General features: G+C 37.5%; 1 protein-coding gene across 1 annotated transcript; it reads right to left on the bottom strand.

Moving 5' to 3' along the window:
• Positions 1-8: 8 nt before the first annotated feature.
• Positions 9-27937, bottom strand: LOC145776633 (substance-P receptor-like). Its single transcript, XM_082587864.1, has 9 exons — positions 27709-27937; positions 27293-27474; positions 14642-14791; positions 13348-13555; positions 3692-3827; positions 3390-3546; positions 2064-2260; positions 1197-1249; positions 9-109 (listed from the first exon to the last, which is right to left on the bottom strand). The coding sequence occupies exons 1-9, from the start codon at positions 27935-27937 to the stop codon at positions 9-11; spliced, it is 1413 nt and encodes a 470-aa protein (XP_082443990.1).
• Between the last annotated feature and the right edge of the window lie 11 nt (positions 27938-27948).

The raw sequence follows: 27948 nt of genomic DNA, 5'->3' as shown, positions 1-27948 counted from the left end.
GATATCGTTCAGTGATGTTCCATAGTAACCAAAGAAATGTGTGTTGTTTTGCAGTCGGGTTCGCTTGATCGGCTTGTGCGGTTGTTATTCGTTCGATGTTGACCGACGTCTGTCAAAAATAAGTTGAATATATGGATTAAGTAGTCAATTTTATCAATTTTAACGCATATATAACTTTAAAACTAGAAAATTATAACATAAAGTTTTAACCATACAATTTTGCTTCATTTATGCGGTAGCTATAACCTATTCCAATTGGATTTTATTGTATTAGCCTACTCTTTAGGCTACAGGTGAACTAAACTTAGGTTACACTATTTTACTGAAATGTAGCCTACTATAGAAGTGCTAAAGTGTTAAATGTATTTTCAACCTCACAAAATTACACCAGTAGCGGATCTAGAAAAAAATTGGGTGGGTGGAAGCACTAGAGATGCAAAGGAGCAAAATTTGTGACAGAAAATAGATAAAAAAAAACAGGTAAAAATTGGCCTTTATATCCACTGCTGAAAACACGCGAACAATATGACATCTTTGTTGTCAGTTAAGAAAGGAACTTGATTGAGCAAAAGAGAAAAATTGCTTGTATTTTCCTGGTTTTGGACATTCGGATTTCTTTTCCACTTAATTTCAACTTTACTGAGTTTAAGTTTTTTGCAAAGTTTGAACGTGTCGCTTTTCCGTAAAGGTTTCTGGGCCTACGTGGTATTTGCGTTACTCTGCAACGTTTGTCCGAAACGTTAGAATGACACGTCCTTGGAACATTAGTTTCAACATGGCGAAGTATATTTGTTATACTATCACGTTGCCAGAAAGTTAGTTGCATTAAAGAAAAAATGCAGAGATAAAAAAAACTTCTCCGCGCAAAGTCTGGTTGCCAAAGTTGTTCCTGTGCTTGTGTTGCACTACAGCATGTGAGTTGCATCATCTATTTTGATGATTGATTGAAGTGCCCACCTCAGCAAGTCGCTTTCAAACCAACGCTGTGGTGCCGTGATGTTATCGTTGAAAAGCAACCAGAACAATATATTCAAACTATCTGAACGTCATCTACATCACATCGCTGTAAGATGCCGATAACGTAGAAGCGACGTAAAACTGTTACTTAGGGACGATTATACTACTGTACAGTGATTCGGTAACTTGAGTTCTACGTTGTGTACTTTCTGAGTTTTTGTTTTTTTAGACAAACTTACCCTTGGTTCTTGTTGCGTTTTGTGAGAGCATTTGTTTAAAGGCGTTCCTAAACCTAAAGACGAAATTGTATGCATTGAATACAAGTTTGACTTGGACGTTTACGTTTTTGTGAAAACATATAGCAAGCAAATTGTTCCACACATAAGCCCAAATAATGTAGACTATTTACGTTGATGTTGGCATATAATTTGCCAAATTACTAATCACAAAACTTTGCCAGGCCACTGTCACAGAGTATAATTAATCAAGCAGGATTGTGTAAATGAACAAGCTATTGGACATAATATTATAAATAAACCTACTATAGGAGATAACATTATTGCTATTACCGGTATTGCAATACAGTAGATTCAGTGACGTAACTAGAAACGATTTCTTTAGTAGCACAAAAGCAAGAATTGCAATATTATAACCTTATAGCCCAATAGAACTAAGAAATGTGTTGGGTTGCAAGGTAACATTTCGGGGAAGGGGCGGGTTGCAACCTTCTCCCGGTAACTATATACGTTCTTGAATAGAGTTATTGATAGTATTATTATTCCAGTTATACTGTATTTATTCAAAATGTAGCCTATAAAAAACAAAAAACAAATTATATATTAAGAGCTCCTGCTACTAAGGGATGCCAAAGTACCTGCTAACTGTTCTATCAAAACAAAAATATTGCCAGAAAATTTGACATGTAAGGCAAAAAGTCAGAGCCAAATATTTCAGTTCAGAAAATTTAAATAAATTCATAACTTGAACTAATGCACGATGGTATGCAGATAGAAAAAAAATCACATTAATATGTCGCGCACAGAAGGGATTGCGTGAATATTTATTCCTAGTTTATTGAATCTTAGTTAATGATCTAAAAGTTGTACCTTTGATTGGCCCAGCAATAAATGATAGGATTCCACACGGCACTGCTCATAGCTAGAAGAAAAACCGCCAAATAAACTTGTTGAGTATTGGTGCTTTTTACCAAATGAGGGGATACGTTTGTAACAATGAAGAACAAATGGTAGGGCAGCCAGAACAGACCAAACACTATAACCACCAAAGCCATCATTTTAACTGCCTGCAAAACAATGAGGCTGGCGGTAATACTTCCAAGTTCCAACAGTGGTAACGTTTCGGTTTATTTTAGCCTAGATGAATGGATGACAACGTAGGCCCAGTTAAAATGTACCGACCAAAGATACTTTTATTTAACTGCCGTATCATTAAGTGATTTTTTAGGATTTCTTGCACAGTTGTAAATATAGAATGATCATCTCATTCAGTTGCAGATCGGGTGGTTTGCGGTAGCAGCACTGCTACAAACAAAATCTATTAAATGTCTTTGTGATCATTGATCATGCTCGGAAAGGTGATCAACGTATATATGCTCATATAAATATTTCTTTTAAGTCGCCAGTTCGCTCTAAAGCAGCGGTTCTCAACCGAGAGTCCGCGAAGCGTTTTCATGGTGTCCTTAAAAGTTTCCGAGTTTCCAGCACAATCGATAAGTCACGACATTTATCAATCGGTTGCGCTTCATTTGTGTGTTACGGGGATTCTCAAACCATACGTCACGACGCTCTGCTGCGTCGTTTGAAATCTCATATTTCAATTTCATTGCGCAAAGGTTCGGTTTCCCAACTAAAAATTCTTATTAAAGAGCACATTCCTTTATTAGGCTATGTAGCCTACTGCATATTCAACTTAATACTTTTGAGACAGCAGATTGATGATCAATGCTTAACTTAGAAATGTAAACGTTAGTCAGCAGTTTATCAGCACTCACAGTTTGGCCATGACTGTGATTCCAGCGAAATGTTGATTAAGTTACAAGTAAAAAAAAGGGAAAGTTTTTTGTGAAGGCCTCAAAATCTCTATTAATTTTTTTATACAATTTATGGAAAAACATTAAATCAGCATAGTACGTTACTGATTTTTGACCCTGTGTGCCAATATACTGTAGCTCATTCATAACATAACTCTGTCAATGCCATCGATCGTCATAAGTGCGTTGCGAGTTCAGCAAATTCTTCGAAATTCTAAGTGTGTCTCCTCAAAACGTATCAAACGTGTGTTTCCGTTAGGAGACAAAATATTGCGAAAATTTCAGATGATTTTTGTAGGGGTCAGCGACAGCTTCGAAGGCACCAAAAGAAATCCGCCAAAACAAAAAGGTTGAGAACCACTGGTCCAAAGTGAAAATTTACCCTTTTGTTCTTCGTGATTCGTTTTTTCTGAGTTTCATTTTCATTGCCAATCTTTTGTGCGTATCCAGCAAGAAGTCGTATACCCATTGTGAGATAAGAAGTAGCAATGATAAGTAATGGAAGCCAGTAGCTTAAAATCATGAATGTCACCTGGTAGCTGTAAAAATGACACCACAAAGTAAGTTTTTTTGTAAAGATTTTATTTTTTTGTTTTAACAAAACACTTTTTCGAACATTTCTATGAACTAACAGCGGCAAGAGTACAAAACACAATAAACCCTAAAGTTTTGAAAATATCTCACCTTAAACGGGCCGTTTGACTTGGAAATTGCAGCTTGCATATCACACGCGTCCCTGATGACAATGTGGTTGAAAAGTAAGCTTGTGGAAATGCCAAAACAAGGGAAAAAATCCACACAGTCGCTATGGTTATTTTAGCTGAAACAAACACCAGAGCATCAAAAAAAGTAAGTCGATCAAAACTTCACTTGAAAATCATAGCCGGCACAAAGTTTTCCAATCAATGAATACAATCAAATCAATACAATGGGGAACAAATTTTTGGCCTTTTTTGTTTTTATTTTTGGTGTTCCTGGGTATTTTTGGAGCCCTGAGTCGGAAAATGAATTTAAAGTTTTCGTAATGTCAGCTGTTTACACGTAATTTGCAAATTTGTCTTTTCTTGAAACAAGAAATGAACTTTCAATGCAATATGCATCAGATTAACTATACCGAGGTAATTACTCAATAATAACTTGGCAGTTCAGAAGAAAAGGCAAGTTGAGGAGGAAAGCAGCAAGGTTGGCTTGACAAGGAGAGGATGCTTTAGACAGGTTGATGTGGAGGCAGGGTGTGAACACTGTGAAGGCGATTGCGGCACGTGGAGGTGGAACCGGCCACCCTCGGTAACGGGGTTATCACCGGATTAAAACTGGACTACTGCTACTACTTCAGCTTCTTTTAAAAGAATGTTTGTAGGAGCTGGTTTATAGCAACATTTGTATCGCCTACAAAATAAACAGTTTAGTCAGCACAGGGCCTGATTAAGGCTCACGTGGGCCCGAGGCACAGCTAAGTTTTGGGGGCCCTATTGGCAATCGCTTTCGATGCAGAGCATGGCCAGGAGTGCTCAACTGTTACTGCAAAATCGTTACACAATTTGAAATTGTTACTCAAAAATAACAAGTGTGCACACACTGGCACAACAACTTTCACTACGTATGCCTGCGGTAGGGGAAAGTGCTAGAGTGGACCGGCTGATAATTTGGACCACTGCTGTTTTTTCAATGACTGAAGTAAATAATTTCATGGTTTGTGAACAGCTTGAATTAACCTTTCTTACTGACCTAGTTTTTACTATTTCAGAAAATCAGATTCAAAGGATTTTGCTGGTTCTTTGTTGTTACCAGAGGTTTTGTGTTTTGGGGGGTCTGCGATGTTATTTTGCTGGTCTAAACTATAGAGAATTTTTCAAATATTGCTACAGTTACAAAAGATTATACAAAAGTAATCTGCAGGAGAGGCATTACTAATGACTATCTGCCAAAATCTTGAAGAAATGTCCACTGTTTAATGCTAAATGACACCAAGCAACATAAGATTATGCTAACTGTAATATGGACCACCTAACTGTTTGGTAATATGGACCAGTGGTCCAGGTTATGGTCAATTGGTAGAAAATTGTTTCTCAGTAATGAAGACGGGCATAGAAATGAAGTTCCATGAGATTTATGCATTTTTTTCAAACTTTCTAGAGTGCATCATAAAATATATTTGTAACTTGCTTTCTTATAGTGATAAAAGCTACTACCAGTAATTTGCATAATCACTTTCATATTATAAACAATTTGATTAAATTCTGACGACATGTCTAAGCATGGAAATTGGATTTAAAATGGATTTAAAGGCAGTAAATGGATTTAAAAAAGCAGGAATTTACCCCATTAATCCTCTTATATCATATTTGATGAAAGTGATTTTCACTCAGCTGAAGTTACTGACAAGCCTCATGAAGTAGACACCTCTCCAAACAATGTATCACCGCTGATAATTGATGATCAAGATATGTCTACTCAAGATGCAATTTCTCGAAACATTTCACCTTTGTCACAAGATGTGGTAAACATTGAGAAAGTGGCAAAAAAATCTATCATGTCAACAGAATTGAATGCTGGAACTTTAGCTGATGCACTGTATGAAGCAATCTCACAAGCACCAGGACCATCGTCATTGAGTGTTAAGAACTTAGGCTACAACCTTGTTCAGTTAGCATTTCATGCAGGGTAGCCTATCTGTCGAGAACATAAGCCCACTTCCAAAACAAGTTACGAAGGGAAGAAAACGTAGAAAAACTACAAAGGCTACTGTGCTGACAGGTACGCCACACAAACATAAAATCAAGTTCACAGAAAAAGCTAAACCAGCAAAACAAGTGAGAAAAGGCTTTAACCTTTAAGTCTTCAAAAAAGAGAGTTATTCCAAGCAATGCTGCTTCTGCATGCACTTGTCTTGTGTGTGACGACTGATGTCCACTGATGAGGATTGGATTCAGTGTTGTCAGTGCAAGAAATTGGCCCATGAAAGTTGTGCTGATATATCAAATGCTCATTTTTACTATTGTGACAACTGTGCCAATGATCAATGATTTGAAACTTGTTTGAGATGACTATCATGAACGTTTCAGACTATTTTTATTTTTAAGAGTGTTTGTGTTCTATTTCATGCCTTTGAAGTTTGACTTCCTTGATATATTTACTTTCACATGACAACGGTCCATATTACAGTATGGTGGTCCATATTATGAAACAGGTGGTCCATTTTAGAAACTGGGTTGATATTATGGACCACTATATAAAAAAATAGTAATGTAGTTTTCTTTGTTTGTGTTATGTTTTTTTGATTGGAATTGTTTTTGCAAACCAACTAGCCTGTAACTAATCAAATAAAGTTAGTTGCACCCCAATGTTGTGGATCTTTTTAAAAATATTAAGATTTTTCATTAGCCTAGAATCCCTAGATGGTCCAAATTATAGTACTTTCCCTACTAATGTAAAAAAATGGGGGCCCCCAAAACCAAAAGGCCTGAGGCCTGTGCCTCGTGTGCCTCATGGTTAATCGGGCCCTGAGTCAGCAGCACAGGTTCAGTAATTGCCTATACACACGAACAGTAAACAACAGAATGTTTAAAAACTGGAGTTTTGAGCAGCATTTTTTGTAATTTTGGTCCCTTGTCGTATTAAAGTTTACACATAGTTCCCACTGGTCACAGCGGTAAACCATAATCTCTTCGTGGGAAAATTGTAACATAAGATTCCCAAATCCGTTCGTCTGCATGTAATGACCGAAAAATAAACACTCTTTTGAAACGTCTATTCAAAAAGTGTATTCCTGTAAAATTAGCCCGCGGCTATCGAAATCGAGATGCAACGCCGTACACCTCTAAAAACTGTCACTACAATACAAACTACTTAGATAAAAGACGGAAAATTTGTCCAGCTAGCAAGCACCAAGCAAACAGTTAAACCTGCGACTGACTTCCAACAAACAATTTTACGAATGACTAGAATAATTTGCGATATCTCAAATGCACGTAGACAGTAACTGTGACGCAATAATGAAAGACAATTATGAAGTCATTCAAACAGGTGTTCAAGCGGCTAATGCAATATTTCATCAGGTCTTACGACCGATGGTGCAATATTTGGACATTTTCTAGCAATTTCCATGACGTAAGATGCCAGCTAGGTTAAGTAGACCATAACGGTTTTATATGACGTTTAATTTGGTGAATAATTGTCGGGAACACCCACTATGGCTTTTTTAGTATCCTATCAATTAAGCAGATAAAACAAAACTCGGCATGTAACACACGGTAGACTAACATTGCGACTAACATACTAAAAGACTAACATACAGAAAAAAAACTAAAATTGGAAGAAACAAAATAAGAAATTTGTAGCCATTGTGAAGCAAAACCGCTGACTCTAGGTTGCACTGTTAATAAAGAATCGCCTTTCGGAAACACCACAATTCAGTTTTATGATAAATCTACCTCAGTATCTCTGCACAGGGACGCTGAAAAGATAATTTGATCCGGTACAAAAGTGATCCTTGAGACCCAAATCAAGATACTTCAAAGAAAAAATGCACTTTCTCCAACAAACATGCGGTGATTTCTTCAAGTTCCCGGACGCAACTTTCCAAAAGGTACCATTAAAAAATCCTCTTTGAAGTTTGTTTGGTAATTACAGAAGAAAAAAGAGCAATAGCAGTGGTGGGAATCAAACCGACGTCAATGAAATGACTACTCACTAGCCCTAACCCTATGCGCCAAGTCAGCCGATGGAAAACGGATGACTTAATTTAACTATGATTTGCGTTTTTGTTTTGTTTCTCAAAGGCGATTTTTTAATGGTACCTTTTGGAAAGTTGCTTCCCGGACCTTTTGAAAGTTTATGGGCCCTTAAAATCGTCCCAGAGTCCAACAGTACCCTCTGGACCCCCTATCAACTTTACTTTCTCTGCATCTCTGCCCAATTCAAAAACAATAGATGGTGACTAACATAGGTAGCGCAGAAATGTATAAATCCTTCTATGTAAAGCTGGACCAACTGAAGACTGAAAGTCCAGGTAGCCTATGAGATTGATTTTTCATCGTTCTTCATTTCATGATGAATCACATTTAGGCGTTCGTTCAGATGATTGGCATGCTCCACGATATTAGGCATTAGCCTACTGATTAAAACGTTTGTGAAAAAGCTGTTCCATGCCTTCCATTCATGCACTCCTTCTACCGAATTCTAATTAAAACCTAGTATTAACACGTTGCACATTTAGTTGGCGAAATAAAACAAAAAAACTCTAGTAAGCACAATCTTTTAAAAACAATACTAACAGTAAAAAAAAAAAAACTGACGACAGATCCAGATCTAGTGGTCAAAAGTAATCTAAGCTACCCTCAAAGCTTTTGTTGTCTGGTGATATTAAATACAACGGCAGTGGAAACCCCTACTAGAGACATCAGACCTGCATTAATGATTTGGAGCCTTTATTGGCCTGTATAAAAACTGCTTGCATTAATCCTCCGAAGCTATTTTAATGATTAACATTTCTCGGAGTCAAAAAGTAAAATTAAATATTTCAACTTACGATGAATTTGATATTGACATTTTTACAATTAATTTTAAGAGGCTGTATAGTAGGGAGGGCCGTCAATGCACTTTTTTTGTCAAATCACTTAGCAACTCGGCTCAGATAGGAGGCTTAGGTCACAAACAAATAATCTGTAAATATTTTTTAGATCGGGGCGCGGGAAGACGCCGCACAAAAAAGTCAATATTACCCCAAAAAAGTAAAAAAAACATTTTTTTCCTAAAAAAAATTAAATAATTAAAAAATGGAAAATACGCAAAACGACGAAAACAATCACAGAACGTAATCTTTTTTTGACTCAAAACGTGAACGATGTGAGCGAGCAGCAGTTCGCGTCAGCAAGTTCATGTCTGTTGTCATGGCCGATGGCTTCATCGCTTACTTTGGTGACGAGTTTGATTTCGCGCTCAACTGCTTGTGTGCCGGACGGAAAACTGTCAATCGATGTAGGAGCATCGGTCTCGACGAAAAGCTCTGTGAGCTGTTCCATGCTGAAATCGTGTAGAATTAGTGGCTCAGTGAGTTTCCGCTCGTTCCACCGGAGCAACGAGTTTGTTGTCAAATCTGTGTACTCAATGTTTAGTTTAGGAATTTCGTAGCGGCGTATCCCACCCGTGTAGTCTACTCGTTCCTTGCTTTCTGGATCCGATTTAGTCTACGCATTGGTTTAGAATCGTCATGCAGACGGGCCAACACTACATTCTCGAATGCGCAGCGAAGGCGTTTGATTGTAGGCCACTGTCGACGACTTTTTTAATTGGCCTGTCAGATAGCGAGTCAGCTTAACCAACCGAAGGAAGGACCGAGCAGCAAAGTGACCTTCTTGTTTTGCTTGGTAGTAAACCAGATGGGAGCGTAAACTTTAACGATGTACGTCGTCATTTCTATCAGCGCCTCTGTTGGTTCTGGCTCCGAGATATAAAGTCGGCATATCCTTGAAACGAGAGTAAGCCATCGTGCATGACCCTGTTTTCCTGGATCACGGAATCAAATGCTTTCTGGAGGCAGACTTCCCTCGATGACCAACACATCGAGCAGATACTTTTGATCGCCACTAATTCCATCACCTCATCGACTTCGGTCAGATTGGATTTTATCTTCTCGAACTCGACGACTGCAAATTCTCCCATTTTGCACTTATCATTAACGACGACACGGTCGATAAATCCTTTGAAGGTTTGCGGTCCTGATGATTTCCCGAATAGATGATTCCCCAGCTCGCCGAAGAGATGCCGAAGCAGGAGTTCATTGAGGTGAAACTGGCAAATCGATCATTGCACCGTACTTCCAATATGTTGCTCAATGGTGGTGATGGCTCCTGTGTGCATACCTGCATTGAGGGCAGTTCCGTCGCATCCAACGACCCGAATGCCTTTCACGTTAGTCCCTTGACTTCAAGAGCAGCCAAGATCGTTTTGGCAATGGTCTTCCCAGTTGAACACCCTTGAGTGGAAACGTGGTCGATATATTCAGATCCTGGGTATTTCAGCATCTCGTTGCCTAGTGGGCTCGATTTATTTTCGACGATAGCCAGTTATGCCATTCAATTTAAGGGTTTTATCCTTTCTGTCGTCAAAGTAAAGGCTTTCAACTATTGTGTCGAGCGAACTGGAAGCGAAGTGACTCGTCTCTAAACGGAGCAGTTTTCGTGCACGAACGAGCTTGTTTTTGTCGACTATCATCGTCGGATTGAAATCATCTTTTGTGTCCAGTAATGTTGCGGTTACGAGGGCAGCTGCTGCTCGACTTAGAATCCCATACCTTTCCACCTCACGTGCAACTGTACGAAGATTGAAAGTACATCACTCTTGCTCTTCTTCGAGTTCTTCTCTGCCGATCGAGCACTCTAAAAGGGAAGCGCCTTCTAGGAGTTTCTTCTGTATTGTAGTCATCCGAGTCGTGAGTACATTCTTCGCGTTCTTTCACTCGTTTTCTCGCGAAAGCAGTTGCTCCTTCCCTCGTCCCTCTTCTTTTCAGATTTGCGCCTCCCAATCGACGTTTCTTATGAAACCAATGCGTGCTCCACGTTGGTCGATAACGAAATCAACTTCGGGTGAGTACAGCAATTTGTCGTCAACGACGTCGAAAAGCGTGTGGAAGCAAAGACTGGCATTCAATGAAGTTTTTCCATTCAGCCTTCTTTCTCGCCGTGGGGATTTTTTTCTTCATCTTAACCATGGCCCATTCCTTCAAGATCTTCTTGATCACTCCCTCATACGTAATAATCGCCACTGTGGCGAAATCGTAGATACTTTTTTAGTCGACACTGCTTCCGCCAATTCGTGCAGCTCCATTTCCTTCTTTTAATCTCCGGTGTCCTTATTCTTCATGATTTTATTTTTTTCACAAGCCCGGATTTAAGGGGGGCAGAGGGTGCATTTGCCCTGAGACAACCTTTTGAAGGGCCTCTCGACGTGGAAAATGTGATTTTGTGTTATTATCATTATTTTCTCTCAGCCTTTGAAGTTTCTGCAAAATGCCTCCTTTTTCAAGGTTAATTTTAGTCACAAGGTGGCGACTGAGCTTAGCGTAAAGGCATTAGCAACCGTGTGGGTGACTTTCAAGTTATTTTGTAAAGTTTTTCGCGCCCTAGGCGCAAAAATTTTTTTGCACGGACCCCCCGGTCTAAGGGTGTCCCGAGCCTCTATCAGCTAAACTAGCCCCTGGTTGTGCGCCGTCTTCCTGGCGTTCAATTAAAAAATTGTTTTCGATTTCGCTATTTACTCGACAAACCTCCTAAGAAACTCGAGTTGCTAAGCAATCTGTTTCCGACGTCCCTCCCTACTTTATAGGCCTATACAAAACTGCTTGAATCGATCTTTTAGAATATTTTTTAATAAATAAAATGCCATATTTTAAATTATACATTAAATTTGGTAATGACATTTCTACAACTGATTTTAGAGAAATTGCACACGTTTGCTACAAGCAAACTACAACTTGGACATTATAATCTTAAATTATTTCTTTTGTAAATTCGTAAATGTAGCCTAGGTTTACATGCATACGCGTAAACTGTTATGTACGAATTCTTAAACAATATAGCAAGAAATTGTAAAATATTTATGAGATTTTATGATTTAAATTAAGTTTGTTTCTCCTTTAAAACAAAAACACAACATCCTTTATTTAAAAAGCAATATTCTGCATGTGAGAGCTTCACATTTGACTGGATGTTGATCTGCTACGATTGATAGCAGTCAGAATCACTAGTATAAATTGATAGTCTGAGTAGTAGGCTAAGTCGATAAATATACTTTTTTGTATATTTGGTGTGATTTTGAATTACTTTTGTGCTGTTTTTACCGCACAAATTTCGGACTAAATTTTTGAAATTGTGTTGAACATCTGAAAATCATCTGCCTATACGGACAAGAAAGAATAAAAAATATTTTTTTAATAAGAAATTAAGAGGTTTGTAGCGATTTGAGGTTGTGGTCACACTTTGGCAATTTTGATTCTCAAAACCACCTTTTCAAAGACCTATGAAGTACATTTAGCTTAGAGTTTAACATCAAAATTGCATCGGCCCCCAGTTATTATTAGCCTATAGGTTTGCACATTGGCAAGACCTGTGTATATCGGTCGCTATGCTTAAAACATAGCCTATTATCGATTTTCAATTGGATAGAAATTATTGATTTCTTGAGGAAGCAATTACGGTTGAAAAGGCTCGATTTTCAAATTGAATCAAAGTGATGAAATTGACAAGCGTGACAAAAACTTTTCTGCTCGAGAAAATCGATGCCTTCAAATAATTGGATTTTAGACTACACGCAATCAATGTCATCACCTCATCAAACAATCCATTGGTAGCGTAACATTTCTTGGACGTAAGAAGGGATCAAAGTCTTGTTGATAACTTGATTGAAAGACTGAGCCCCTTTTTATCATGTTTTTGGCAAAAATACGGCAGCAAAGTAATTCTATTTCACACTAAATGGCAACCGAAGAGATATTTCGCCCTTACAGCAACCACCTCTTGAAGCCACCGCATGAGAGGTAACTGCAAATTTTGTTGTATGATATGATACAGACTGGGCTACCATACCGTCCCTACTTCAACGATGTTTCCTTAATTAAGCTATTATAAAGCGCATTGTATCAGAAAAAATTTCATCATACAGGTACTTTCTTTTAACAGATGGGGAACGTTCAAATATTACGTAACGCCTTCGAGGGGGAGGGGGGGGGGTTTATGCAAAGCGTTACGTTAGCGTCACATCGGGGGGGAGGGGGTTCAAGCAAAACGTTACGTAACGCTTTCGAGTACGGAATGGTAGTTTTTTGTACTGAATTTGTAGTGAAAAAGCGTTACATGGGGGAGGGGGGATTGAAAAAAGCGTTACGTTGGCGTTACATGGGGGAGGGGGGGGGGTCAAAAATTCGGAAAAAAAGCGTTACGTAATATTTGAACGTTCCCATGTAGCCTATGTTGTTTGTTTTTTTTTTTGTCAGGAAATGTCATTTCGACAAATGTCAGGAAGATAATTGAAACAATAAAGGCTTCGATAGGCTACACCTTTTGCAGAAAACTGATCTATTTAGTTTCTACAGTCAATTGCCGTTTCAATGGTTTAACGTTTTCTACTCATCTAGAACTGCTAATTAGAAAAAAAGTGGCAAAGTTGTTTGGCTTGGATATTTGTTTGTAAACAATTTGTTTTTGTTTTTTTTACTTAGCAATGTAGGCCTATGCAGTTTTAATCGTTGCAACGATTTGGCTTATTATACAAATTTTAATGTCACACTCACAACAAAAGGTTTTCAACTAAGTTACTTGTGTAGCCTACTTGAAATGTATTACCCGTTTTTTTGGAAGTTCTCTGTCTCAGTGGATACATAACAAGTAGTAGGCGATCCACACTGATTATTGTTATAGAGAGAATGCTCGCCATCACTGCTCCAACTGGAAGAAAGTTGATGAAATGGCAAAATCCATTTCCGAAGTACCAATTACCATTTGAAGCGTACGTGAAGTTGAAAATGGTATTCAAAGCAATAACATTGCAATCCTAAACAAGTTTATGATGTAAAGTGAATCATGCTGTTTTTGTGACGAAAATAAATATCTAAGATATGTTTGAATCACATCTACTTCGAGGTATTTCGTATAATCAAAAGATGAATTCTAATTTTTTGATTATTGCCATCGATAAGCACGAAAAATCAAATAAATAAGCTTGTCACTGTAAAAAAAACTTTGATCAAGAAATATTGTTAACTGATTCTCATCCAAAAACTAAAAACAAACATGAATGACTCTTGTGTTGAAAATGCCTGCACGACTCTCAAAAAGGCGCTAGTCCGATATCGCTGGAGAGGATACTGCTTTCAAGATACTTATATGAATGGGATGCCAAACTGATAGCAGCATTTTATTGATTCTCTGCTTTTAAAAATATATCTCATATTTTAATTTATGATATAATATTGCGGCTAAATGTATTTTCAATTTTTGTTTAAATAGTAACTTTCACTTTTGAGATGTGTAAGAAATCGTTAGCTCACATATCTGTAACGTATTCCCTTTATTTTTACCATAAGTAATAGTTGGGTCATTAAACGCCAAGGGCTTTAAAATTTACCTACATCTCTTATCTCAGCTCAGTTGGTGAACGCGTGACTTTGCGAACAAAGAAGCTTCAAGATCAATCGGCACTGGTTCGACTCTCGGTGTGTGCGCTTGAGCAACTCACGTAAAGGACTGCTCTCCATTCAGCGGCATCTAATGGATAGAAAAATTCCGGAAAAAAATACTTTAACAATCGGAAACTTTACTCTGTCAATTCCCTTGACTGGGCCTGCGTCAGTGATTCAAAACCTCTACAAGCCTGCGAAACTCCCAGGATTAAGCTCTGCAAGAAACTTTCCCAGTCCGAGGATAAAGAATCCATCAATCAACCTGCTCAGATATTAAATCAAAAATCCATGCATTTTTTTACAAGACTTTCACCAAGTTAAAAAAAAGCTTTTTTTGTCATAAAGCCATAGATGTACACCAAAATCTAAAAAAATTCTATATTTGGCTAAAGACAGCGTACAGGGAGTGATGCTATCATTGCAGAATATGAGTTTTAACTGTTGTGAAAATAACGCACCGCAAACGCTGTGCTACAAAGGAAAAAGTTAGTGACAGTTCTCATCTTTTTGATCGAAAGAATAATCCAACAAATCCCAATGTTTCCTGCCAGACCAAATATTACAACCAAACCGTATGCAAATGACCACAGAAACAACGCCAATGGACCCTGTAAAAACAACAAGATAACAATAATTTGTTTTACAAGAATAGTTGCATGTATAAGCTAACATACATTAAGGCCAAGTCCTCGCAATTGACAATGTTCACTAATTTAGTCTTCTCAACTATTTCAGACTGAATTCGTGCCTAAAGTCTTAGTGACCTACGGCTATTTGAAAGGTCGAACTTCAATTGAAGAACTTTACCATCCACCAAATGCATTGTGATTTCCTAATAATTTTTAGCTATTACAAAAAATATTTGCAATTTAAACGAATGGTAATGTGAATAGCTACAAATACAACACAACTTTCAGTCTGCTACAGTATAGGCTCATAGAAGAGTAAAATAGTTTACTGTGTTTTGAAAGCTTGATTTTCGAAAGCGAAAAATATGCTCTGACTTTCAGTCCATTGATATAATGTATGGGAAAATGTCGTATCAAATTGGCCAAAAGAATTGGGCAAATCAACAACAATGGCTTAAATCTCTTCACATTTTGATCTAATAACGAGGTTACTTTAATAGCAAGCCAATATGCATTACACATTTGGAAGCAATAATGGTAAAGCATTAACAAAAATGATGCTGTTTATGTATGAGAGAGCCATTTCAGAATAACGCAAGACATAAAACATATAAAAACGTACTTGGCTAAATTTATTATGGGTTGCATTTGTGAAGCTAGAACCTGCTGTAGTTGTCATCAGCTTATCTGTGATCTGCGGAATGAACATTAAGATATTTGGAAATTGATGCTGCATTTATATATCCCAAACCAAGCCTCAATCTTTCTTGTGGCGGTCTTACGACATGTTCGCATGAAAACAAATATTTTGAATCAATAATATTGATAAGAGGGCTTTGTTATTCCATTTACCTTTGAAAATTCCAAGATGTAAAAAAATAAAAGTTTTTCAAAATGGTACTGAAGGTAAGATGATACATAGCCTACAACAAATAGGTTTGATGAGTCGGCATTTTTTCCCTTCTTACTTTATCCATGATCATTAACAGTTTAAATAATGATATCAACATTTTTAACGAAATTGATCATTGAAATTTTTTGTTCTGAATTCTTGACCGAACGCTATTTATTGAGTTATCTCCTTAAAATATTTGAAACTGTTAAGTGGAAACGTATTTCCAAAGTAACTTTAAAAACATTGCAATGAAGTAGGCTACTTTGCAAAAAAAAATTGATGCAACTGAAGCAAATGTGTATAAACTTACCGTGCAATTAATAGATCCCTGGATCACGGATGGCTCCGTTGCGGGAGTAAACATTGAAATGTTCATCTTCAGCGTTTTATTTTCACCGCCTTTATGTTCTCATTAAAGAAACTAAATGATGCTTGTTGACTTACTATATAAAAATAGATTGGAATCATCCTTGACAGCACTAACCAGTGCAAAGCATGGGTCACCAGCTTTTGCTGCTCATTAGGCAGGAAATCTGCTAGTTCTATAAATTATAGGCTATTTTAATCAAGTAGCTTGCATGTGTATAGTTTTTTTATTTCTTGTGATTTTTTAGACTTCGATAAATTGCGATATCATGAGCTTAGCTGTTGCAAACAAAAACAGACAAAACTCCATTTCGTATTTACTTTATCACAACTAGTTTGCCACACCAGAATAACTTGAAAAGTCTTCATAGTTTTTAAAAGAAAAAGTTATTGTGAAATCATGGTTTGCCTGATTGGGTATTGATTTCCTTTCGGAACAATAAGTTTGTGTTAGATTGAAAATCAAACTATACAATGATTTCCTTTCTTCAACGTTGTTTAGCAAACTTGTTTCGTTCACATCCCAAGAGAACTGCATTTCCAAGCTGCTAATTATAGACTAGTGGAGTAGGGGAAGGTGGGGCAGGACGGGACACTTAACTTTAATCGATGTTTTGCAGAATTCCTTTTTATCAATATCGGTAACTTTGGTATCGTGTTATTTCTATTGCACACCACTACCAACCAGCAAGATACAAAGACTCAGTTAGTATCGCATGACCTTATAATTAACAAAAACAAAAAAAAATAATTTGTCCCATCTTGCCCCACACCTGGGGCAGGACGGGACGCGTATTGTTCATATGAGGAATCACCTGTAAAACCACAAATCTACTGATAATATCTTGTAGTTTCAAAAATGACTTGCATTTACAGCACACGTAATTACATCAGGGCAAAATGACAGACTACTTTTTCCATAAAAATCACATACAAAATTGCCACGCCCATTATAAGCAGAACAGATGTCCCATCCTGCCCCAAGCAGCTTTGTCCCGTTTTGCCCCAATGATTGACATTTTGAAATTTTCTGTTTGTTTATTATATATGCAACTCACATCTAAAAAGGCAGATGCCCCAAAAAGCACTTTTATTACTGTATCTTCTGACCACGTATCATCTTCCAAATTTTTCTGAAATCATGCTAAAATGTGAAAAGTTTTGATAAGATTTCTTATAGCAACTAGCCTCTAATCAGTTATCTTGTTGCCACGACCACGTTTTTTCTCTGAACATCTCTTTTTTTTGCAAGTCATCGAGAATCATGGTGTCCTTTAACATCTAAATGGGTAGAGGACACTCAAGCTAATACTTTTAAAAATATCCACGGTGTCCCGTCCTGCCCCACGTCCCATCTTGCCCCACCTTCCCCTAAACTCGAAAAAAAATCAAGGTTTCACACTCATAAACCTTATCTACCAATGAAGTAGCCTAGTATTTTCACATTATAGACTACCATCATAAAATATTTAAAAGTGGGAAAGCGAACTGGAAAAGGCGTTCTGGTACTAAGACACTTCCTCAAATGGGCGATCAACCTAACAATCAAAAGCAATCACTAAGAAAACAAATTAATATTTTTTATATATAAAGTCTAATCCGGTGCTTCTCAACCGTTTTCAGATCGCCACCCACTTTTACTGTCATTTTTTATTCGACCTACAATGAGATGCTATGACCAAACGAATGAAAAACAAATTAAAAAAGTTGAGCTTGCCTATTGGATATTATCCGATCAAGTCCAAGCTTGACTGGAGACAACCTCCCACGCAATAATCTTCTAAAATGACTGAGACTTTTGATAAATTCTTATTTCTGTTCGAATTAACGTGTACTTTAAAAGGTCGTCGCTAATTAATTGGATGCGCTACTGTATTACATTGTATTATAATTACTGAAGTCATATTGAATTGATATTAATAACAATACCGTCTATTAATTTTCATTGCTTATCTAAGTACTGTAAATTAGTATACTTCGGTAGATGTTCATTGTGATGGCTGTTTTTGCTTTGAACATTAAGTATGTTCAGGCTATTTCTAGCCTTTGATTTAGTTGTAGCTTGAAGCCAAGAGAAATTTGGCTGCTCGCTCTAATAGTGAAGGGTAAACTATTTCTTGCTTGCATGGAGTCAAAATGAAGTAAGATTTATTTCGTTTCTAGCACTAGTTGCAACGTTTATCTGATGAAAGTAAAACCAAAGACAAACACGTTGATTTATTTCTTCACTAACGTCTCTCGCACTATGGCAATGCGCAACCTCACAGCGAATAACATATAAAATAAATTTTACAAAGTTATATACTGCAGTGTAACTGAAGGCAACAGAAAAAAGGTGAAACAGACATTATTTTAAAGGTTCAAAAGATATGTGAGATGTAACTTTCCACGTTAGATAACGTAAAACTTTCAACATTAAACATAAAGTTGAAGCAGTTGAGATAAACAGAATATTCAAGACGACATTGAACCGCAACGTTTCGAATTGAGCTACATTTAAGTGCAATTAAAAAATATAGGTGCTATTCACTTTTTTAGATAAAGTTTGATTAATCAATTTCAATTAAAAATTTTAAAACCTTTATGAAAATCACAAATAAAACAAATATTAGTAATTTCACCAAAAGGTAGCCTTAAGCGAGAAAAAGTTAAAAACAAGTATTTAAAAGCAAATTAAGAAGAAACATACTTTGAGGGTTCAAATGGCCAAATTGCCAAGTCCTGCCTGATATAAAAGCCCTGATTGCAAACCTCTGCCCAAATGCGTGTTTTTCACTCCTGGTTACAATAATTATTAATTTAGAAAAAAGGGGAGAGCAAAAATTATTTTTGGAGGATTCAAATGTCTTGATTGACAACCCCTGATGCGTATTTTCCACTCCTAGTTGTAATATTATACATTATTAAAAAAGGGGTGCTAAAAGTGTTTTTGGGGGGTAGTAAATGTCCTGATTGTCAACCCCTGATGAATGTTTTTCACTCCTGGTTGTAACATTATCTACTATTAAAAAAGGGGGGCTGAAAATTATGTTTAGTGGAGTTAAATGCCCTGATTGTCAACCCCTGATGCGTGTTTTTCACCCCTGGTTGTAATACTATATTTATTTAAAAAAAGAAGGGGGCTAAAAATAAATTTGGGGGGTAAATCCCCTGATGCGTGTTTTCTACCCCTGGTTGTAACTTCAATTGAAAAAATGAGGTAACAAAAAGTATCTGTGGGGAGTTTAAATACCCTCTGATGTGTGTTTTCCACTCCTGAAACATGGAACATAAGTATGAAGCTATTGCGGTACAATAAAGTACGATAAAGTACCATATTTAATTTCATCACAAAAAGTCAGGACTAAAACCAAAAAACGTATCAAAAAGCCAGTTCCAGGAACCAAAACATATCGAAAGGCCAAACGTATTCCGAGCATAACCAAAGGCCAAACGCATATTTAAATCATATTCAAATACCAAACGACTCCACATAAAAACATATCCAAAAGCCACAATAAAATTCGAACAAAAACCGCAATTACAAAAGCCATATGCATGTAAATACACCACAATGACCGAAACCTAACCAGGTTTTCGAGGCCAAAAAGGAAACCTGCGCATCAAGACAATAAAGATTTATACGCTTTTGGCAGCAGATTGCCATCGTTGCGGTTGAGCACAATCCATACAAGTTTTTATCAAAATGGCCAAAATATTGAAATCTAATTCAATACGGTATCTCTGATGCTAAGCAAATTAAAAATATTTTGTAGACTACTTTTAATTTTTAAATTTTGGCTCACGATTGTTCTCCAATGTTATATGGCAACTGCGCAAATATCTATTTATAATGAAGAACATTCCATTAGCATTCTCATTCCACAAGGAGGCTAATTTGGCATAAAATTGTTGACCTGACCTCACACAAAGTTCCATCCATTACCAGCAGCAGCAATGTTTTTAACATCACACATTCAATTATTTTCCGCTTCAAAAGCTGATCTGTAAAAAGCGTTCTCAATCAAAAACAGTTTTTTTTTATGCTGTCAATCTGATAGCGCACTTGAAGAAAAATCAAAAACATTGGTCTGGCATTGATCGTGGAAAACACGAGGTTTAGAATTCTCTTAGACAACAAAATCCGTCATTTTTACATTGAATCAATGTAAAAATGAAGGATTTTGCTGTCTGGGAGCTGGCCTTGGATTCGCTCAAAGGCATTTTATGCGTTCAAACCTACATCCAAACACAATTGATTTGTACGAAGCAAACAATGGCAATCAAAGAAAATAAAAAAATAAAGTTGAAGTAAAATCATGTAGGGAGATGAAAGTTTGGTAAACATATTGACAACGCTTATCGAATTACTGTATTTACTTGACTGCACGCTGCTTTCGGTGGCAAACGAGTGTAAGTGTTGTAAAAAGTGTAAGTGTTGAAAAATGATACAAGCTTCCCGACAATAGAAAGTCGCGCGTTCGTACATTGAAATCAAAATAGATCAAGATCATTTCAACATCATCAAGGTCTATTCATCAAATGTTTTGTACCGGAGATATCAGTGCACGTTTGCACATCTGTTGATTTGTACTGTAAGATAAGCGATCGGATATAAACGCGTTAAATCCAATAATACCGCATGACATTTTAATCCTTAACAACATCGAGAAACGGAAACAGAGGTATAGAGAGATTGGAGCGTACTTCATCACTTATACAGCCTTTGTTTGTATGTTTTTAAATGACTTCGTTAGATAAAAATTGTAGGCCGATGCCTCTCTCGGTGGTTAAACGCCCTTGAATTTAAACCGCGCACAATTGTTGAAATATAAATATAAAAGGAAAATTATATAAACTGAAACTTACAATCGAAACAATCTGAAATAGAACCACTCACTAATGATTTTTCGACCGATAAATTTGACCTTTTGACCTACCACCGATGACGAACACCTCCCCTACTGCGCCGAACCCACCTACCTCGGCGTAACCCTGGACAGGTCACTCACGTACCGACGACACCTGGAGTCACTGCGCAAAAAACTATCTGCGCGCGTTGCACTTTTGAGGCGGCTGGCGGGTTCCGGCTGGGGAGCTGATGCGAAAACCCTTCGCACAGCTACCTTGGCCCTTGTCCATTCTACCGCTGAGTACTGCGCACCAGTGTGGTGTCGCAGCTCTCACACCCGCCACATTGACACCGCCATCAATGACGCACTACGCACTGTGACTGGATGCCTGCGTCCCACTCCAACGGACTGCCTTCCCATCCTTGCAGGCATCCAACCTGCTGAGCTTCGCCGTAAAGGAGCCATGATTTCCCTTGCTCGTCGCGCGCTGGACCCCGACCACCTCCTCCACAGTACATTCCAGCGCCTACCTGGAGGACAGCAGCGACTGAAATCAAGACGCCCATTTGTGCCCGCCGCACGACAGCTTCTGAACAACGTTGAAGATCTTGGAATAAGTGCGGCACACTGGACGAACTACACATGGAACATGGAGTGGCAAAACAACACCTCCCGACTCCGTGATTTCCTACCCGACGTCGATCCCCACCCTCCGGGAATGTCCCTCGCAAGACTTGCGTGGGTCCGGCTTAACCGCCTACGAACCGGCGTCGGTCGCTTTCGTTCAGACATGTGCAAATGGGGCCTGGCTCCCTCACCGGGATGCGAGTGTGGCGCCACAGACCAGACAGTAGATCATGTCGTCCATGACTGCCCAATCCATCAACCACCACATGGAGCGCTTGGACTGAAGGCCCTGGATGACGAGACTGTCGAGTGGCTGATGACATCATGCCCAAACATATAGTCCAGAAGAACAGCTCATACGACGAAGACCGATAAATGACTGAATTAATTGACAAAAACAGAAGCTAGTCAAAACATTACATTTCGCGAAGTATTGAAATCCTCCTTCTACTGTTCTCAGTTAATTTCTTTCACGCCGTGATTGTTGTGCTGTCGTTTCATGAAATCATGTGGTTTGAAAAAGACAAATCGACGAAAATTTCAAACAAAATTTTAAATTTCAATTTTATTTTCAATTTACTTAAGTGTCACAACTCTAAGAGTTTTGTGGATCACAATGCCAATGACTAGCTACATGCTTTCAAATCATATCTGGATATGAAGAAAACACAAACGTTAACTTCTTCTTTCTAACTAGATTTCATAGCACTTACAATCATCCTTTTTGTGGGATGATCGTTTGATATACTTCAGAGATGACGACGCTGGTGAACTCTATATATATGAAAGCTTGTTCAGAACTGTGGAAAGCAATAACTGTCTCATGGGGTTTCTAAAAGCGAAAATCGTTGTTTTTAATTAATTTCCTCTTGAGTGGTTGCTAATTTTATTTTTTCCTTCAAATTTCAACTAATTTTCTATTTCTTAACGCTATCGATTGTTTAATTTAAAGTTGTATGAGATTGTAGTTTATTCTACTATTGGTCCAAAGACATAGGGAAATTGGAAAATGACTTTTGACCTAGAACAATTTATCCTACAGTGACGACTTACAGCATCAATAAACTGGACCATTCGTAATTAGGCGACTGAGCAAAACAGAGAAACTGTTTAATGAAAAACTTTTGCAAGGACTCGAAACATGGGAAATCAATGTACCTACCGCACACGCGAGTGGTGCGAACTCGCTGAGTCGCTTAAAAGAGCGTCAGTTCGACACCGCTCAAGAATGTGCTGCTGCGTTTTTGGTTGGACATCAATAGATCCAGGAAGACACTTGGTCACGTGGCCCCAAAATTTTTCTCAGCTTTGGCAAAATCCTCTCGCTCACTTCGTTTTCCCAATCAAGTTTTATTAACTTAGTTGATGCAAATATGTTTTACATACATATAAGCTTTACATGATTTTAGGACACAGGTTAGACTACAAAGCTTCACGAAAAAAGTTATTGGAATCCTTTTATGCATGGTCATGAAAAAATTATTTGAAACTAAATTCCAATTTTAAGCCAAACCTTGAAACTCTAACTTCTACAGACGTCTAGTTTTTATTTGACGAATATGGTCAAACACGAATTGTGCGTCCAACAAAAACCAGTATCAGGTTACAAAGTACTCAAATTTGCAATCAAGCAAGATAAAATTTGTCAAAGCTTTCTGGTGGGTAGGTCCTCCCATACTCCCTACCTTACTATTTTAAGTTTTACACTTCTTATTTTCAGTAACAACTTTTGCTTCGTTAGATTTCTGATACTTCTAAATTTTTTGTCGACCGCTACTGTAGTGCAATGAAATGCCTGAAAGCGGACACGAAATTGGCTTCCTTGTCTTTCCGTTCACTTATTCCAAATCTTCAACTACCGGACGTAATTTGCATACAAGCCTAGATACAATAAAAAAAAAACTAACACTGAGTTCAACGTTATTTTTGTTTTAACAAAAAACTGTAAAATATATCTCCATGAAAAACAAAACAAAGTTGTAAAAAAATTGCAAAAAATCTTTGGAAACTCTCCACCACAACTCAACATCACGATCTGAAGTCACAGATATGAAGCACCTGTCTTGTCTTGGAGCGCAATATCCAACCAAAACAGCGAAATATTATTGAAATAGTTTTTATAGATTTTATATGGCTTAGACGCAGACGGCGGCAATATCAAGCAGATTTTATTGTAATGAAAACTTTATGACTTGTGCAGACAAAGAGGCGGGAGTGGTTGCTTGTTACTTAATGCAGTGGCAAATCCAGAATTTCTTTTATGGGAATTAAGATTTAATATTGTTAAATTACCGTAACGTAAATATGCTCCCTTATTCAAATTGGGGTAAGAAAAGATTCTTACCTAAGAAATCATTCGCAATGCAACACAATATAATTGTAACTTTTTCGTCACTTGTAGCAGTGTAGCTTACGCTTTTGCTGTTTATAGACCTAAAAGAAATGTTTAAAGTAAAAGCATAACTAACCATCAACCTACTCGGCCCACTCACAACCTGACTGTTCTTCATTCACTAGACTAGTGCTAAATAACTTGTGTTGTACACAGCAAGCCACTGTTCACTTCGTTTGTGAGTTGCTTGCAAAAGTACAACGGGCCAATTTGAACAGGTTAGGAGAAGAATTGATTTTACAAGCTTCTGAAACAGAGTTTTCTCGTTTTTAACGTAAAATTCTTTTCCCTCTTCTCATTCAAAGTAAACGGTTGGTGTGACCCTTCAGTGAAAGGAGGCGTATCAAGAATAGGAATGAGACAATACTCATGCGATTTGCCGATGTTTTAATGATTGCCGAGCGATTTTTCACTCGTAGAATAAAAATGAACCACCATCAGCAGCATTTAAAGTACCATCATGCTACAATAGAATATCTTAACTCAAATCCCAATAAAAAAACGTTGGTTCAATCTTCACGCGAGTGGTAAGCCTATTTGGACTCTGTATGTCGCTGCAGCAGATGAGGTCTATTATTCAATCTGAAAGCAAAATTGAAATCAGCTGATTGCAGTCATGCGACTTATGCACATTAGAAAATAAATTAATTGACGTTTCGCCGTAGCCAGCTTAACCTAGAGCAGGGGTTTTCAACCTTCTTTGCACCACAACCCTCTCAGAGCAAGCAATGTAGCCTCGCGACTCCCCATAAACATATTCAATAAAAGCACATTTACTGCAAAGTTTAACCAAATTTGATTCACGACGAAATCCAGTGTAAGCCTCGTTTCGCTGTTCTAATGCAAACTTCTGAAATTAAAAGCGTCTTTTCGTGATGTTGAGCTTATTAACGTCTGAAAGTTTAAGCAATAGTATAACCTCAGGTCGAAGAATGGTTGATTGCAAAAAAACACAGTTTTCAATCTTTTCTGGTAAAAAAGAATTTAAAACGGTATATTGGGTTTTCAGGCGTCTCGTGACTCCCGCAGAGGTCGGGAACCCCAGGTTGAAAACCCCTAGCCTAGAGGGTTAGGGCTAAGGAATAGTGATTTCGATGGCGTGAGTTCGATTTCCAGGCCTGCCATTACTGTAATTACCGAAGTTCAAAGCAAATATCAACTCTCTGGCTGAGTGCTAGAAGAATCACAAGGACTGCAGTCAGCTGGTTCATAGGAAAAATTGTCCTATGTTTAAAGCGTCTACCGGTCAAAACACTCCATTTGCTGCAGCGACCTGCAGATTACAAATAAGCCACCGGTAAGGCGAGCACATTGTATTAGGTTATTAGCCTATAGCTTGCATGCAATGCGGTAAATTATACTTTGGCGTTGGAAGAATTTTAATTTAAAAAGTAGTTAAATTTATGCTCAATTTTGAGGCTAACTTCTTAAGTTATAGGCTTTCGCAGAGAAAGCTAGGCTCTAGCAATTTGCCGTGATATCATGCAATAGATAATTAGGGTGGTTTACAGCGATTTTTTTTTATCAAAGTTAAACAGAATTCTTTGGAAAAAATCAAATCGAAACAACATGTAAATTTTTTACATCGAAATGAAACTTAATTTTAAAGTTTCAAATGTTTGTTCCAAGAAGCCTTATGCAAATAAACTTTACCCATCCCAATATAAAGTTTCAGCACACCCCACTACTTTAAAGGAATATTTTACTGAGAATTTGTTACATTGATTCAACGTCTGCAGACGTTGAATCAATGTAGTGTAGGTTGCAAAACGGTTAATTTGCTGTCTGGGCATGAATCATGCTACCAAACGTGACGAAAATTATTGACATTATTAAGTAACACAGAAATACGTCGGACTTAAAATTCAAAGATCTTTAAAATGGATAATATACTTATTTTCTTCACATGCCAGATTTTTATGTATCGAATATATCATAAATATTTAATTTGTCGGCTCTTAAAGATTCAAATCTAGCACAATGAGTGATATTGCAAGCGGTTTTATGAAAATATTATACGTTTATTATAATGCAATTCCCATGTAAGCATCTCCTACATGATTTTAGTGTAGGCTTATACCAAGTCTTTTATACATGGTCATTGGTCAGGGTCGTTGGAAAGATAATTAGGGCCCGATAAAAAAGTGAGTCCACCCCTAAATAAAACACTTTCAAAGCAAAACAATATAAATTGTAATAATATGTAATATTTTTTGTTTCCGGGCCAGCTGGAATGATTTTGGGCCTTAAAATTATGTTTGGCCCCACTCCAAAAGTACCTCATCCACCCCCTCTGTTACCGTTACTTAATATCAATAATGTGTTTGCATATGGCGGTGCACTCATAGCAACTGGTTCTCATGGTTGGGAGTTACAACAAATCCAAGTGCATTGTTACATCAAGTCTATTCTGTACTAAACTGAGCAAAAAGGAAAACTGTTCCATTTCATGAGGCTTTTGGTTCGCCCCGTTAGGCCCTAATCGTGAATATGCCTAATTACATTCATCGATACATTTACCTTAGAATTAGATCTTTGTGTGCACGTTTTAAACTATTAAGGTTTTGCCACCTTTTCCTTTTGTGGGTTTAGTTGCTGTATTTTGTTTCCACAATATCGTTTGTTTTGCATTCCGACAAAGAAAATAAATAGAAATCACATTCAATTTGTCGACTCAAACGTGAACACGATATCCAGTAAAAAAAAAAATTGAAAAAATAATTGGGAAAGAATGAAAACATTTTTCGAATTGTATCAAAAATCTGGTATTTTATTAAATTCTTAGCCTAATCTAATGTACTTGGGCTTTGTATGAATTCATCATCATCATCAGCCGGTCGTCATGCTACTGCTGGCGGATGGCCTCCACATATGTTTCCACAACATTCTGTTTTTTGCTCTTCTCATCCAGGTAATGCCAATCTTTTCTTCTATGTCATCTCGCCATCTTCTTTTTGGTCTTCCTCTAGTTCTTCTTGCATATCTTGGTGTCCATTCTGTGGTTATCTCGCTACATGTCCCGCCTATTGCCACTTTAGGTTTGTTGCTGTTTCTATAACATCTTTGATACAAGTTTTGTTTCTGATGACTTCTTTTCTAATCTTGTCTTCAATATTATTCTTTCCATGTTCCTTTGCGCTGCTGCCAGTTTTCTTCTTTTGTCACTGACCATGTTTCTGCTCCGTATGTTAATGTTGGCAATATTACTGTGTTCATGATTTTTCGTTTTAGGCTAATTGGAATGTTCTTGCTCTAAAAGTGCTATATTGACCAAATCTTCTACAGCCTGATGTTATCCTTTGGGTGATCTCAGTTTCGATGTCGTTTCCTGGTGTTATCATTTTTCCTAGATATTTGTATTGATCAACCTCATCTATCTTTTCTCCATCCATCAAAATACCCGTCCTTGGTTGTTTCCCTGCTATCTCGTTACACATTGTTTTTGCCTTTTTCTTGTTCATCTTCATTCCATCTCGTTTCCCTTCTCGATTCAGTTCCTCAAGCAATTGTTCCAGAGTACATTCTGACTGTGCAAAAAGGATGATGTCATCTGCAAATCAGAGATTGCTCAGCAGTTGTCCATTAATGACAAGTCCAGTCTCAGATTTTAGCCTCTTGAATATCTCTTCCATTGCAGCTATAAATATGACAGGTGAGAGTGTCACCTTGGCACACCCCTTTCTGAATCTTTATTTTATCACTTAATTTCTCTGTTCTGATTTGTGCAGTGCCATTTGTGTATGTATTTTTGATAGTGTTTACTATTTTATCTGATAGGCTATACTATGAATTTGAATTGCATTAAAAACAGAGGAGTGCTTGATGGAATCAAATGCCTTCTCATAATCACCAAATGCCATAAATATGGGTAGTTGGTATTCATTCATCTTCTCTAAGATCTGCCCAACTGCATGCAGGTGATCAATGAAAGAGAATCCTTGTTTGTAAGCTGCTTGTTCAGGGGGTTGGTTTTCATTTAGACTGCTGCTTATTCTGTTCTTGATGATTTTCATAAATAGTTTGT

This window comes from Aplidium turbinatum, chromosome 9, assembly GCF_918807975.1.
Source record: "Aplidium turbinatum chromosome 9, kaAplTurb1.1, whole genome shotgun sequence".
Taxonomy (NCBI): domain Eukaryota; kingdom Metazoa; phylum Chordata; class Ascidiacea; order Aplousobranchia; family Polyclinidae; genus Aplidium; species Aplidium turbinatum.
This window is presented reverse-complemented; position numbering and strand designations above follow the sequence as displayed.

Coding starts and splice junctions, on each gene's coding strand:
- LOC145776633 (XM_082587864.1), bottom strand. CDS start 27,937: ATGAAAATCATCAAGAACAGAATAAGCAGCAGTCTAAATGAAAACCAA. Junction 3,547..3,691: donor AGTCAAACGGCCCGTTTAAG/GTGAGATATTTT, acceptor TCATTTTTACAG/CTACCAGGTGACATTCATGA. Junction 2,261..3,389: donor GAATCACGAAGAACAAAAGG/GTAAATTTTCAC, acceptor ATTGTTTTGCAG/GCAGTTAAAATGATGGCTTT.